This window comes from Octopus bimaculoides, chromosome 3, assembly GCF_046866305.1.
Source record: "Octopus bimaculoides isolate indiv1 chromosome 3, ASM4686630v1, whole genome shotgun sequence".
NCBI lineage: Eukaryota > Metazoa > Mollusca > Cephalopoda > Octopoda > Octopodidae > Octopus > Octopus bimaculoides.
Window position 1 is genome coordinate 80,065,290 of NC_142930.1, and position 16,959 is coordinate 80,082,248.

The following is a 16,959-nucleotide window of genomic DNA, read 5'->3' on the forward strand; positions in this document are numbered from 1 at the left end:
AACTTGTCTTATACATATATGGTTGTAAGAATGAAAATGAAAATGCGGAGGAGTGAGGTGTGAGGAAGCATTATATAAGAGGCAAAATGCTCATGAAACTGGTAACCTTCCAACTAACTGTAGTTAGTTGAAGGGTTACCAGTTTCATGAGCATTTTTCCTCTTAGAGCCATGACTTAAGCCATAAAAGCTTGCTTCTCTCTCTCTCTCTCTCTCTCTCTCTCTCTCTCTCTCTTTCTCTCTCTCTCTCTTTCACTCTCTCACACACTCTCTCACTCTCTCTCTCACACATGCACTAACACCATCGTGTTTTCATACAACTTATTTTTTTAATGACATTTCCATCATGTTGGTACTATTATTGAATAACCAACTATAGTTGGTTATTCAAAAGTTGGTAGGTAGATAGTAGTGTGGTGGTGGCAGTGATTGCTTTGGTGATAGTGATAATAGGTAGAGGGTGGGTGTTTGGGGCAAGTATTGTTCTTGTTAATTGTATTATTGTTGCTGTTTAGTCTGGAGTTAATACTTATTTAGTTTAGATCTAGGGTAACACATTAACTCATCATTGTATTTCATTTTAGATGGAGTTGTTTATCTTGTTGCAGTTGTTGGGTTGTTTATGGCACTAGCTGTATTGGTTCTGGTGTTGGTGGTAGATAATGGTGGTAGTGAAGATTGATTCACATACCTACACACATACACACGTATGCACACTTACATACCACACATATGCATGTACTTACATGCATATATACCCACTGTGACCCAAGGTATTATACAAAAACACAAACATACATAAATATACATGTATTTGTTTAGTGTGGACTGTTGGAAATAAAGAATCCTTAATACCATGAAAGAGATTTTCCTAGAGTTATGACTCTAGGAAAGTCATAACTTAAGATCTTAAGCAACGACAGCTGAAACTCAGAGTATTTGATACTTGACTTTACCAAAATCAAATATTATTCTATGCACAAATATGTATCAATCATGATAGATATGTGGACATACAATATTTTATTATATAGTTATTCTAATTGTTAACTATACTTTGATGTTAGCTAAAACTCTGAGAAGAGGTCTTTGGCTCAGAAGAAAGTTTAGTTTTTAATTTGTCAAATTTATCTGAGCTTCTGTAAGGGCAAAATTACAGATCATATCCTTCAATTTGTGGTCATACTCTACAATTTACTTTAAGTATGAAATCCCATAACCTGAGGCAGCTGTAATGTGGTGGGATGCTGACATACATACATACATGCATGCATACATACATACATACATACATACATACATACATACATACATACATACATACATACATATGATATGATATGAACAGAGACACTATGATAGTTGTTGTTATGGTCAATCCACAAAGTAGCAATGATCCATTCAGTAAGGTATAAAGATATAAACATGAAAAAATAAATAAAACAAAAATGATTGCGTTTTAAGGAGGAGAGAAGCAAATATGAAGTTTGATGAGTAAACTTTATGGTAGAAGAGGTATAGATATATGAAACAAATCAAAATCAATACTAATCAAACAATGTGTACAATAAAAATAAATATGGTAACTGAAAGGTATAGAAGAGGAACTAATGTTTCAGGTTATAACCTTTATAAAAGAGAAGTAAAAGAAATAAGAGTTTTGAGAGAAAAAGAATTAGATATGATGATGATTTTACAACAGTTATTTACATTGCAGGCTTTGAATAAAAAAGCAGCTGGAGGGATATAGTAGAACCAGAAGCTGAGAAATAGTTTAAGTCACAGTGAGAAGGAGAGAATAAGAGAAGAGAACAAGCAAGAGGAAGAACGGGAGAGCTCTAGTGTTTGTGTGTGTGTGTGTGGTTGTCCTTGCAATATAACACCCTTAGCTAAAAATGTAAATATATATACATACACATACACACATGCATACATACACATTATGATATAAACTTTTGCCTTCTGTATATAGTAATAATATAAGCACTATAATGGAAGCAGACTGGATGATGAAATATATGTAGAGCTCTAAAATCAACAGTAACAGTTGTACACCTAACTGTACACACAAAATACACCACACTAACACAGATGCACATGCGCACACACACACAGGTGCAGGTGTGACTGCAGTTTAATGACTAAAATATTTAAAGGATAAAAGATACAGGCACACATATACATTCATATGCAGAGAAACATGGATATAAATATTTGCACATACACAGAAATGTAGATGTTTGAGTGTATGAGATAAATATACTCCATCTGGCAAGGGGTCCTGAGGAAGTGGCCTTTTTGCTCCCCTATAAATCTGGCTGTTGTGTTTACTAATTTGGGGTTGGAAACTGATAAAAATTTTGGCTTTCATAAGCAAAAATATTGTGGATCAAAACTGAAAACCATATTTATAAAAGTTAAATTAAATTTGAATGCAAATTCAGTAAAAAGCATTTGATTTTGAATCAATAAAACCCATAAGCTTTTTACTTGAATTTTGTTTCTAAAATGAATTTCCTTATCAGAATCTCCTTCTGTCTGTGGGTTTTGGTTTATGGAGGTCTCTCAGTTCAATCAATTTCAAACTACATACTTCATATAATGTGCTTTTTGTGCAAAGGAAAAACCCCTTTGTTACTAATAATGCTGAGAGCAATTTCCTTTTGTATGTTTCAGTGGAATACTTATAGCTTTCTAATTTTCCCTGCGTTAAATAAACCCCAATTCAACTTTACATTGTTTAAAATATAAATCCCTTAGTGATTTATTCTTTAGATGAGATTGCAATATTACTGAAACATGTCTAGAGTTGTCAACTCTTCTCAAAGTAATCAAAGAAATATTATTCATTAACTGCTATTTTTTTTTACCCCATCACATGATTATTTGTAATTATCTTTTTAATGTTCCTTGCTTTAACTATGTTAATATTAACTTAAAATATAATTGATTAAACTGACTCTGATATATACATATATTACTTATTTTGTTGATTATGAACATAGTGTAACGATAATAACACTATGTAATTATAAGGAAACTGTAAGACACCTACTCATCAGCACTCTTTAACTACTTCATTGACAAAATATTGTTGTGAATTCTGTTTTTTATTTCTTTAACTGTCCTTACCTAATTTGGATGACCAATTTGAAAGGATTAAAGTAAAAATTGATGCCGTTGAAGAAGATGTAGATGATATTCTCAGTTTTCTGCAAGAAAGTATACCTAAGAAAGGTGAGAATGTTGTTTTAAATCTTGATTTATTGTGTTCCTGACTGAATAAAGATGTTGACAATGAGTGGATAATGATGATGACAATGAGTGGACAATGATGACAGTAGTGGTAGTGATGGTGTTAATGACAATGATGACAGCAATGATGATGATGATGATGACTGGTGGTGGTGTTGATAACAATGATGATGATTTTTGCATTTTCTTTTGACAGTGTCAATTACCAATATTGTCAATAAAGCCCATGCATCTCAAGTAAAGAAGGCTCAAATGAAAAAGGAAAGCACCAAAGATCCGGTTGGTACTTTATTTTGTTATTTCTGGAGTTTAACATGTATGTGACTTCAGCAATACAAGCATCAACAATTGATACATGCTCCATTCATTTACACACATCCACTAACAAGACTGTAAGGTAGACACTATAATGTTGCTCAATCTGCCAAATTTTGAATTAAATCCTCCTGTTTTAAAACTGGGTGAACATATTGGATAGTGTTATTCTGTTTACATTAGATTTGACAAAAAAGAAAGGATGGTCTTAGGGCTCACATAGGGCCAAAGAACAAACTTATATCTAAATAAATACAAGGTCTGCTTGCTCTTATCAAGTAAAACCTTGCGGTATGGAGCGATCTACTGTATCTCAGCAATGTTTTGTTATAAATTTAGTAAACAATATTATAGATAGATGAGTTCACTTGCTCTGTATGCTATGTTGTGTATTTGGTAGGGCATGATATTTCTACACACAACTTGACACCTTGTTGTTGGAGTAGCCACCAAATTTGCAGAGTTTCTCATGTATGATAATGATAAGTTGATGTAACATCATCCAGAGAAAAATTTATTCAATCCAATTAAAGCAAGGAATAAGCAACAACTGTATTGATTAGCTTCATTATTTTGGAAATATGTTTTTTTGGTAGTGGGATGAGTCTTCATTTTTAATCTTTACCTGAATAACTGCAAATTGTATCTCCTAGAGAATAAATCATTCAGAGAAATTATGCCACCACCTGTTAAAGTAGTGTTAACGTATTTAATGCATTCAAAAGCTAACCTGAAATAATTATGCATTGAGGAAAGACAGTTTTAGTTAATGACTGATATAATTAAAATTATTCTGATAAATATGGCAGACAACTCTGGCCTTATTTCAGTTTTATGAAACCTTCTCAGCAAAGCACAGACTTGTTAAGCTGAGAATTAATAAATAGATGTACAGTGTTGTATAGGAGATGATATAGAAAATGAGCATATTTTATAGAAAAAAATTGAAACTAATTATATGAGGAAGTCTGTGCTTTGTTGAAGCAATCTAATAAGAACAAAAGATGTCTAGAGCTGTCTCTCATATATGTAAGGCTAATTAAATAATTTTAGTCGTTGAGTTAATGTTGTCTTTTTTCACTGCATATTTATTTCTAATTAGCTTTTTAATGTTCATTAAGTGTGTTACTCCAACACAATATGTATACATAATTACAGGTTATCTCCACAGATTTTCCATAGGAATTATAGCCAGTACTGATATGTTACAATGCTTTGTATCTGAATATGTCTAATGTAAACAACAATGTAATCGAAGATGGAAAAATAGGTAATGGGCATATATGCATATTTCAGGAGTTCTTGCTCCTTCTTCAGCACCACATCCAACTCATTAACCATCCATGAGCACATCACTTAAATAGCCATTAAATGTAGCAGTGTAACATTATTGGATATACCAATTTTACATATTAAACACATTCCTGGCAGCTGGTACATGCATATTAATTATGCATATAAACCCATTACCTATTTTTCCATCTTCGATTACGTTGTTGTTTACTGAAGATTTATTCAGATATAAAACATCGTACTGGTTATAATTTCTACAGAAAGTCTGTAAAGATAATCTCAACTTGTGATTTAATGGCATGACTAACACAGTAGGACACAGTATTGACTTATAAAAAGACATTTAATATACCTTATAGTATATTATGGTTGCATAACAGAATATGGTATCCCAACAAGTAATTGATATGTATGTACTAGATGCCAGAAATGTACTTAATATATAAAATTGGTACATCCAATCCTGTTTCACCATGATATTTAGTGGCTATTTAAGCAATGTGTTCGTGGATGGTTAATGGGTTGGATGTGGTGCTGAAGAAGATGCAATAACTTCTGAAATATGGCATATACACCCATTACCTAGTTTTCCATCTTTAATTGCATTGTTGTTTACATTAGACATCTTTGGAATGTGGTTACAAATCACTGCTAGCTATAATTTCTATAGGAAATCTGTAGAAATAATCTTAAGAAGTGATGTAATAACACTGCTAACACAGTAGAACACAATATCGACTTATAAAAAACGTTTAATATACCTTGTAGTATACTATGGTTGTATTAGAAAATATGGTGTCCCTACAAGTAATTAGTATGTACACAATTTTCCATATGTTTGTTTATAATATTTTGAATGTGACATTATTACAACAAAAACTGAAAGAAACTATATATATTATCCTCATCACATAAATACAAGCTATCCATGTGAAGAACACTTTTTCTTTTTAAGCCCTGATTCTCTCTTTCAAGTTCTATCTTACTTTCATTCTCTTACTCTCCACTGATATACATACAATGTTTTCATTAGGCTCTCACTCCCTTACACCTTGAGGAAATCCATATGTTCAAACTGTTAAGTGTCTCAATATTCTGCTTGACCACACCTAATCTATTGTAAGTAAAATGCAGTAAATTTCCTCCTGAATATTGAAAGGATTTTAAAGGTCTATTTTTAGACCTGGTTCTATAGTGTTAGGCAAATGAAGAGTTGGTTTCTCTTTTGTTAAGACAGTGGACTATCTAGGTAACATTTTAACATTCTTTGATGATCTGAGTAAATTGAGATACATAGAATTAAGACACAATAGACAGTCTGGAGTGAGTATGAACAAAAGACATTGACCTGCTTGCTCAACTCCATATCTACAAAGTCGTTTCTCTTTAATCTAATCAAGTGTATGTATAAATGGATGATTACAGCATTGATGTCAAGTGAGATGAGAATTAAATGTTTGGCATTTATAACTTTTCTAAGAGTACAATTTAGACTCACCACATGAAGTACTTACCTCTACTTTATAGCACACCAAAATAAAGATTATTTGTTTCTATTTTTCTTGTCAAACTCTCCTTAACTTGAGCTGTCTCAGACACTTCAGTGTTATACACTCTATTTCTTTGGCAGGATTTGAGTAAACCATCAACACAGGAAACATCTGAATCTTTGGATTTTGTTGGACTCATTGGATCTTTAGATACAATGACAATTTTGAAGAAAGTCTTTGATTCTTTGCACATGAAGGTAAATCAATATCACAGTGTATATATTCAGGCAAATACTACAATACTATTACTATCCAGGAAACTTTTAACTACCACCACCACAACTTCAAAACTACCATCGAAAAAGTAAAAAACACCTTTTGCATCACACTGCCTACAAGCTCTGTCTGTCTTTCTCTTTCCTTCACACACTCCTCTTTCTATGTATATGTGCATATCGTCATCATCATTTAATGTCTGTTGTCCATGCTGGTATGGTTTGGATGGTTTGACCAGATTGGCAAGCTAGGGAGCTGCACCAGATTCCAGTCTGATTTGGCATGGTTTCTATAGCTGGATGCTCTTCCTAATGCCAACCACTTTACAGAGTGTGCTGGGTGCTTTTACATGGTACCACACAGATGCTTTTATGTGGTGCTGCACAAATGCTTTTATATGATACCCTCATGAGTGCTTTTTATGCGGCGACAGCTCAGGACTTTTGCAGGTCACTCCTCACCACCATGGGGACTGATCTTAACACTTCTGCTGTGGAGTATGGGTCTTCCTTCAGTAGTTCATGTATCTGCAAAAAAGAAGCACACTAAAACATTAGAGCAGTAATATATTTTTTAGGAAGTTAATTGTTATGGCTGATCATTGAGTGAACATTGGTTTCACACCTATAAAGTGCTTCACTTGTCAGGCTCAAATAGTTGAAGGCACATGACCTCTCTACAGCTGGAGGAAGAAATACGTAATGGTCAGTTTGTTTTGTAAGCAAAATGTATTTGTCTGTGTGCGAGGTGATGCAAGTGGGATGGGGCTATTTCCCTTACACTGGCCCTGGCCATGGTAATATTTGAAGAAGCTGTGGGGGGAGGGGGCTATTCAATGAATGGGGAATTTCAAGTTTGTAGTAGGAAACGTTTTTGATTGACTAAATACTTCTTTCTTGGAGTTTAAAAAGGTCCTCTGGTTGAACAAGTTTTTTAGGATTCTTTCTCTGCCAAGCAAATCTTACATCATTTTCTCCCCTTTATATAAGTCCCCAGTTGTTCAAGGAGCTTCCATTTAATTATGTATGGGGTTCCTTCCTCTTTTAAGCACCATACATAGCTGGCCAGTGACATGATGTTGCACCTTTCTGGTATCTTAAAAGAGGATTTGTGGTTGTTCAGACACTGCTTAAATGGGAGCCTGGTTGAACCATGGATGTGCTACCACTGCTAATGTTACTTTTGTTTACTCCGAGTCTATCTTTGTTGTTGTTGCTATTAGTGATGACATTCCTAGATGGGATTCTGGTGGTTCCATTGTTGCTGGCATAACAGCCATTACCAGCTGCAATGTTGGTGTTACTGCTGTCATTGTAACTGTTGGTATTGTTGTCTCTGTTGCTTGATGTGCTGCTGCTGCCACCACAATCACTACTGCTATTGTTGTCATTGCTGCTATTGTTGGCAGATGTATCATTGCTACTCAGGCTGTTACTCTGGCTGCCAGTGTCAGCTACCATCTCGGCCTCATACACAACCTCTTCAGCTTTGCATCAAGTTTCTCCCACTGGGCAGTCATTGTATACCTTACATGAGCATCCTGCCTCTACCCATGGCTTAGGGATGCTCCCTAAAATTTTCTTAAGTTGTGCCTATTAAACAAACATCCATATCTGTGTAACTGTGTGAAGTGTTTGCCCACCAATTTAAGGAAAATTCTTCTCATGCAAGTTTTAACATTGACAGAGAAGGGTGGGGCAAACCAAACAACATTATGGTAGTGTTTCCTTTTGCAGGTGCCAAGGCCTGGCATATAGGAGATGCGGTCCCTAAACCCCACTGAATGCCAGAATCTTGTTGTAATAAAGGGCCAGAGCATCAAAAATCTTTTGATTTGAGGACAGGTTTGAGATCTTCTTGTCACCCTTCTCTAGGTTCTTGAATATGTTAGATGGGTGGCAGGAGGCTGTGTTGATGTCGGACATAATATACTGCTAAGAGCTTTATAGGTTTGAAACCAATGATCACGCTATATCCGCCCATAACAATTAACTTCATAAAATACACACACGCACACACACACACACACACGCACACACACACACACACACACACACACACACACACACTATGAAAGATGGAAGACTTTTTATTTTGACAAAAAACAGGAAATACGAGACTCTGAAAATAACTCAAATAGTGAAACTCTTTCAATGATATTTAAAACAAAGAAAACTCCTCTACCGAATAGTTATTTGGGTACGTTTGAGAAGCACTTATGGAATACCATTAAAAGCCTGAAGTTTAAAAAACACCCTCTTAGGAATAATGGACACCAACAAAAACTCAAGAACCTTATACATGAACTCAGATCTAAGGATAGAATTTTTGTACACTCAGATAAAACATGAAATACATACAACCTAAGTACTGAAACATAGCACAAATTACTACACAAAGAAATTATTAAAAAATATAAGGCTGTAAGCAAAAATACACTTAGATTAATTAACATAGAAGCTAGGAAAATTATGTATGATTATAATATTCAAGACAAAACTGAGCCCTTTGTACCTGTTAGGCTCCTGCATCATGCTTAAAGACCACAAAGAGAATTTCTTAACTGATCCTAAGGTTAGACTTATTTGCCCAGCTAAATTAGATTTAGGTAATCTTAGTAAAATCATCTTAGATAAATACATATCCACACTTAAAAATAAAATAGCCCTAGAATTATGGTCAAATACACAGAATGTATTAGCTTGGTCTTCTAATATTCAACAAAAATGCAAATATAGACTTTTACAAATTGATATCGAAAGTTACTATTCATCTATAAACCCTACTATATTAAACAGCGCCCTCTTATTTGCAAGGAAATATACAAACATTACAATGAAAGAAATAAATGTAATACTTATAGCATGTAGATCAATTACAGAATTTGATAATAAGCTATGGGCCAGAAAAGATACCTCTGATAGTTTTGATGTAACTATGGGGTCCCCTGACTTGGCTCAACAGACTTAGTGGGAATTTATCTTCTTTCTATGCTACATGATGAATTCCCTGATATTGGGGGCAGATTAATTAGAGATGATGCATTATTCATCATAAAAACTTTTCCAATAGACGCGTGGAACTAATTAAGAAACAACTATATAAATTCTTCAAGAGATTTGGCTTTACCATCACAATAAAAAGAGAGTATAATTCTATAAACTTCTTAGATGCAAATGTTAATTTAGTAACAGGGCTCCATGAACCTTTTAAAAAACTTAATTCTAACATTAAATACATACACTCCCAAAGCAATCACCCAACCTCAGTAGAAAATGCTTTAATTAAAAATATCAGCCGTAGATTATTTTACCTTTCATCTAATGAGGATATATTTAATAAACGTAAGGACCAATATAATATAGCCATGGCTAATGCAGGTTATGAGGATAAAATAAAATATTTACTCCATATAAATGATACTAACAATAGTAAGGGAAACATCAAAAACAGATATAATAGCTATAAAATTTAAAATAATATTAGTGACAAAAATATAAATGAATATGTGAACAACCATAAAGTTAAAAATAAAAATAAAAATAATAGCAGAAACAAAAATAGATTTGATAGATATAAAACAACCTACAATACCCCTGCTCTACTCGGAAATGTTGAATCATTTAATAATAATAATAATAATAATATATGGTTGATACTACCTTTTGCATTGCAAATTAAAAGTAATCTGGTAAAATCTATCCTTTCAATTATTGATAAGCATTTTAACAATAACAATAAATATTATAAAATTATCAATATTAAAACTTAGTTAACCAATAATCTGGCTACTATTATTTCTGCTATAAATAATAAGAAATTGGACATATTCTATATAAATAGAGGGGATTCTAGCAGAAATGTAAATATCTGTAATACTATTAATCCCACTATTGATAATCCTAGTGCTAATATCAATGCCAATAACACATGTTTACAGAACAATACATCTACTCATAATACTGTCCATTTACCTAATATCCCTAAAGTCAATAATATATCTAATAGCTGTGATTGTAGAAATAAAAGTAACTGCTTACTTAGAAATGCATGTAAGCTTAAAAGCGTAGTATATCAATGTACAGTAACAGCACAGGGAATGAAGAGTTGTTATATAGATTTGACACAGAATGAAATTAAGAAATGTTTGGCCTCTCATATCTATTCTTTCAGAAATAGATGTAGATCTGGTTCCACTGGTCTGAGTAAATTTATTTGGGAGTTAAAAGATAAGAATATACAGTATGATTTAAAATGGGAAATACTAACCTCAACACCCTCTTATTAAATAAATAAGAGTAAATGTCACTTATGCCTAAATGAAAAATTCTTTTTTCTCACTGCAAAATACCCTATTCTTAACCTTAGAGATGAACGCCATGTCTCTTGTATACATAGGACTAAATTTGTATTCTCAAAATACTGATATAATATTAATTTATTTAATTTACTTATCTTATTTCATTTGCATTCATGTCTAACCCATTTGACTATATATTTAACCTTTTCCCCTATACTACATTATGCTCCTCTTTATAATCAACCCATTTTATTTAACCCCTACTTTGTATATGGCTACATATTTTGGCTTTACATTAATATTCATGTATATCTTTTATTAACTTATTTATCCTTTTCCCATAACTAAATTTATAGTCAACCCATTTTATCTAACCTTTACCAGGTGTGTGTCTGTGTGTGCATGCGTGTGTGTGTGTGTGTGTGTGTGTGTGTAAATATATATATATATATTTATCTATTTAATTTATATTCATGGATTTATGGGTCACCTTTCTCTCTTTCTTATTAATATTATTATTAATATTACTTAACATATTTATTTACCTGAAATAGGTTCTTAATTTCGTATATATTATTAATTTATCAGATATTTGTTCTTAATTCCACATATATTATGTAAAATAGTCTTTGGTTTAAACCTGTTTGTTATTTATCTCTTATCTTAATCCTTATCGATAATAATATTTTTATTTAACAAATTTTTTTTCTTATATTATATTATACCATGCATTTATCCCTGTGATGTATTATTAGTACATCCTTTCAATAGCATATTTATTCTTAGGTTTAAAGTTAGCTCTTTTATTTTATTTACTTAACTTATTCTTTCACCTTTTATAATCTTTGTATAAAATTACATTTTGCATGTAAGTTGATCTACCTAATTAAATGTATGTTAAGTCTTATAATATATTCCGGTTAGCTTATGATAATTTAGAACTTTTGGTAAATCTCATATTAAATCTCCTTAACTGTTTTTGCACAGTGTTCTATGATATATAAAAAAAGAATGACGGATTTTATGAATTGGCTTCATTGTGTTATTTCTGATGTATAGTTATGCTTATTTCTCAATTAGTCTTATTATCTTAATATATAAAGCTGAAGTTGTGTGTCTGTGTGAAGCCTTTTTAAAAGTTTATAGAAATCCACATTTTCCACTTTTTTGTAAAATTTTTTACATCAATGGAATTTTCTTGATGTGAACTTTCCAGTGCGGTAATTAGATTTTTAAAATTCCATTTACTTTGTGTGATTTAAGGGAGATTTGGCTGTTGTTTCTAGCAACTTTTATATTTCTTCCCTTCTACCTGGGACAGCGTTCTTACACACGCGCTCAACAGAGAGAGAAAGTGATACATACAACGTCATAGATTAAACTTTCTTCTCAGTATTCTTTACCTATTTTTCATAACATTGATACGTAAAAACACACACGACCACACATACGTAATCTGTGACAACAACATACCCATTGCTCCCGTTCTCTATCTCCCCCTCTTCCTCTCTTCCTCTCTAGCTCTCGCAAACGCATACACGTGCAAGTAAACACAATCATTCATGTTCATCAATGTGGCATAACTACAGAGTTGTACCCACCGACTTTGGAAGGTCATAACTTTCAGAAAAATGAATATTTTTTAATGAAATTTTCTATGCATATATTATTTATTATTTAGATTCCGAATATAGAAAAATTTTCAGTGAAAGTGTTTTGGGAGGAGGGTGGGGGACAATTTTCGGAAATTCCACTTAAATTCCTCTTAACTTCCAGGAAAATGAATATTTTTTGTGAAATTTTCTACAAATATACCTTGATGTATGTACATTTCGAGCATGTAGGAATTTTGAAGGAAACAACTGCAGGTTATTTTTGAGAAGTGTTCCCCACTCGGTGGTGTTTCGGAGCAAGTCGTCCATATTTGTTTAATTTTTCTCTCTTATGTGCATAAGTGCATCCATAGATTTCTAATGAAGTAATAGGCAGTGAAGAGAAGCCATCATAAGAAAACTTTTAACTACCTCTAGCCCTTTCTCCCCCTCACCCTCTCCCTACCTCTTCCTCTCTTGCTCTCTCAAACGCATACACATGCAAGTACACAATCATTCAGTAAAATATAACTCATGTTCGTCAATATTTTGTAAATATACCACGATTTTCACTAGGGTGTTAGGGTTAGGGTTTTAGGGTCAGGGTTAGGGTTTAGGGTTAGGATTTAGGGTTAATGTTAGGGTTAGTGTTAGGATTATGTTTAGGATTAGGGTTGGGTAATCGTGCGGGTGTTAATCTGAAAAATTACAGATATGTGAAAAGTACCGACCCTGCCATCTATTATAACTTTTGTTGTTCTGTTTAATATATACATAGATAATGCCTCCAAAGAAGAGAGCTTGCTGGGGAAAGGAAACAACCGGTTTAAAATGACATTCCAGAAGCTACTTTGAACATAATGTAAAATGGTGCATCAACGTCTGCCCAATCTGATAGAATTCTGACAAAACTGTGTACCAACAGATCGCCAGCAATTGCTTCATCACAAATTGCCGTCCTAGCTTCTGCGAAAAGGGATTACCCTGCAATGTATAATCAGGGCAGCGCAAAAAGTTGTTTTCACAAGCATTTCTATAGCCAATTAGACGGATGAAATTTACATATGCTTAATAATGTTACGCTTAATAATTTTACGCAAAACAGCCTTCAGACTTTCCCTATTAATTTCATCGTCTTTTGAATTATGAACATATTTACATCATAAGGGTTTTTTCGTTGTAAGGCTTTCTTTTTTAGCTGATTTTCACCTAGCAAGACTTATCGTAGATGGCGTAATAAGTCACACCCGGACAAGGTCGGGTTATACTGCTAGTGATAATATAAAAATATGAAAAATAAAAAAGATATTATATGGTTAATTATTCTGTATTGAGATCAAGTTATGACTAATATTATTAAGGAGACACTTAAAATAGTAAAAATGGTTTTTAAAAAGGACAATAGTTATTCAAATATAGTTTCCAATAAAACCATAAGACTAGCACTGAAGTAATTTTACATTTAGTAAAATGAAGTATCGAACCCCTAACTCTTGAATCAAATAGCCACACAATTTTATTTCTAAAGCACTTGAATAGACTATATAAATAATAAAAAAAAAAAAATAAAAAAATAAAAAAAAATAATGCAATAAAATAAATAAAATAAATATATGAATTAAATATTACTAAAATTATATAACAAATTATATATACTTCCCAATATAGGTAAATTTGAAAATAATAATAGAGGATAATTTAAAATTAAAACTATGTATAGTGTAATTACCCACTTGGTACTAATCACTTATAAATACCCATAGTTCCCTGCTATCTTCTTCCTCAAATCACCATTTTAGTACCAGCAAAAAAGGAAGATATGTATTTGAATTTTTCTTGTTATATATCACATTTAAAGACAGACATTTTTATTCTGATGTTTAATCTTATATCTCACATTCTGTATTTGACATATACTTGATTTTACATGATTGATATATATGCTAATTCATATTTATAATGTATAATATATAAATTTTAATTCTTAATATTACAAAGTATAATTTTTATTCTTAATTTTTAATTCTTAATTTTTAATCTTTAATGTTTAATTGTATTGCTTATTTTTAAAAGGGATGTAAAATTAGATATATAATATTTTGAAATAGAACCTGAAGATGTGTTGGAATGATTGTAAATCTGATGATTTCATATATGTATTTATATATGTATATATATGGGTATACAGTTGTGTATATGTATATTGTAATCTTCCAATACTGAAACACATGTAGTTCCTGCATAGTTAATAAATATAAGTATTAACTAAAGTAAGATATAATTAACGAAGTATATTATATACCCTACTGGTAATCTATACATATATAAAATTGAGAATGTATGTCTGTGTGTGTGTGTGTGTGTCTGTGTGAATCCCTAAAACTCCAGAACTACACAACCAATTTCATTCAAATTTTACACATGCCTTACGTAGGGTCCCGGTTGTGTTTTAGTAAAAAAAAAAAATGTTAACTTCTTGCATACTTCCAGCCCACAGCAACATCATATCTCCTCCACTATTTAAGTATTACGTGTCAAAAGTGAAACAAAAACACTCATGTCATTCGAACCGGAATCTCAAAAACATTGTTATTATTAAATTTATGCATTTCTAATCAATTTGGAGATATTTGCTATCGAGTTGCAGATTTTTAACAATGCATTTGGTGATTATTTGCTTTATTTCTTGGGCAAAATTTACAACTTAGAATAAAAGAATAAAATTATTATTTCATTCAAAAATTGATGAGCTTTGTTTTTAGTGATGACTTGAAATGGTAAATATGTTTTCTAACTGTATTTGCTTGAAAAAACATACTTTTCTTTATATTAAGCAATTCATTATAATTACTTTTACGATGTGCCTAAATAAAAACCATCGTTATAGATCAGCATTTCTCAACCTTTTTCGCGATTTGGCTTCCCTTGGATATTGAAAAAATTTATTTTGGCTCCCCTGTGTTGATGAAAAATTTAATCCAGCTTCCCATGTATCTGAGATAGACCGGCCGGCCCATGACAAATCTGACAAAAGGGGGGACCCGCAGAACTACCAGCTCACGAACTGCATCTGAAAGTTGGCACGCCAATTATGCTGCTAAGGAATTTAGATGCTCCAATAATGTGCAATGGTATGTGGATGATTATCAAAAAATTGTGCTCCCGAGTTCTGTAGGCAACAATCTTGAATGAACCGGCCGCTGGCTAAGACATACTTATAACTCCCATGTCCCTTACCCACTCCGATACGACCTACAAGTTTAAACAGATGCAATTTCCCATCAAACTGCTTTCCCATGACCATGAACAAGGCGCAGGGACAATCAGTGCAAGCGGTTGGTTTGAATCTGACAGATCAAGTATTCTCACACGCACAACTGTATGTTGGCTGTCTCCAGGGTCTTTCTATTTGTGCACCTGAGGAAAGGACAAAGAATGTTGTCTACCAAGAGGCACTCTAATGATAACAACGGCAACTTCAACTGCTCCAATTTCAACACCGCAATTTTTTCATCATCCTGCCAGCCCACGTAAGTCCAGTCTTGCTTTGCTCTCCTTACTAACTCACCATGACATTCTTTTTTTTCTACCAAGATCTGTCACCCAAACACCACTTCGTATCCACTTCTTCCCCTTTCTTATGTCTTCGTTTCTCTCTTCGCGCCGTTCTCTGAGCGGGTGAAGCCGGGCTTAGCTGCTAGTTTCATATATAATAACTAGTATATAATACGTCTACTTATATACAAACTATATAGTTATGTTTATATCTATTTCTTTCCTCCCCCAATTATAAGCGTTAGACTCCTCGTACACATGTAGGCAAATATCTCTCTTAATCCTGATTTATCATTAACTTGTTTATTTATCCTTGATTGTTTTTATTTATTTATTTATATTTTATATTATATTATATTTATTATATTTTATTTAGTACTACAATGTGCCACACTAATGCCATATTGAGCTGATTCCTAATTCACCACTTAAATACACAAATATATTATCATTACCTCCGATTACATTTTCACATATGCCCCCTTTTTAAATTTGTTCTGGATTTTCTGTCTTTATATATATATATATATTTCCCTACATCCCTGCTATACATGAACGCATTTTACATAATTCAATGTCATTTACTCTATTTTATTGTCAATTTATTTTTATATATAAGTATTTCCTCTTACATAATGCTTATTATCCTAAAAAAATCTTTTATCCCCTTATACTTGTCTATTAGCATATTTAATTCTATTTTCTTTCTTAAGGAACACTATGTCTGAAATTTTAAAATTCTCTCCTATCCAATAGTTTATTGTTTTTGTTTTTTTTACCATAAAGGCTTGAAATAAATTTTCTTAAGAGGTGTATAACTGGCTCTTTTCGTATATTTGCTATCAGTTAATGGTTTGCAGCTGTTATCTCAACACGTATTTCTA

General features: G+C 32.4%; 1 protein-coding gene across 4 annotated transcripts in view; it reads left to right on the forward strand.

Moving 5' to 3' along the window:
• LOC106875464 (protein FAM227B) overlaps nucleotides 1-16,959 on the forward strand; it is a 158,998-nt gene that overhangs the window by 50,444 nt on the left and 91,595 nt on the right. For all 4 annotated transcript variants that reach the window (XM_089349314.1, XM_089349312.1, XM_089349313.1 and 1 more), the window contains 3 exons: nucleotides 3,131-3,236; nucleotides 3,451-3,533; nucleotides 6,493-6,609. In XM_089349314.1, the coding sequence (XP_089205440.1) occupies nucleotides 3,131-3,236; nucleotides 3,451-3,533; nucleotides 6,493-6,609 (306 nt within the window). The remainder of the gene's footprint in view (nucleotides 1-3,130; nucleotides 3,237-3,450; nucleotides 3,534-6,492; nucleotides 6,610-16,959) is intronic.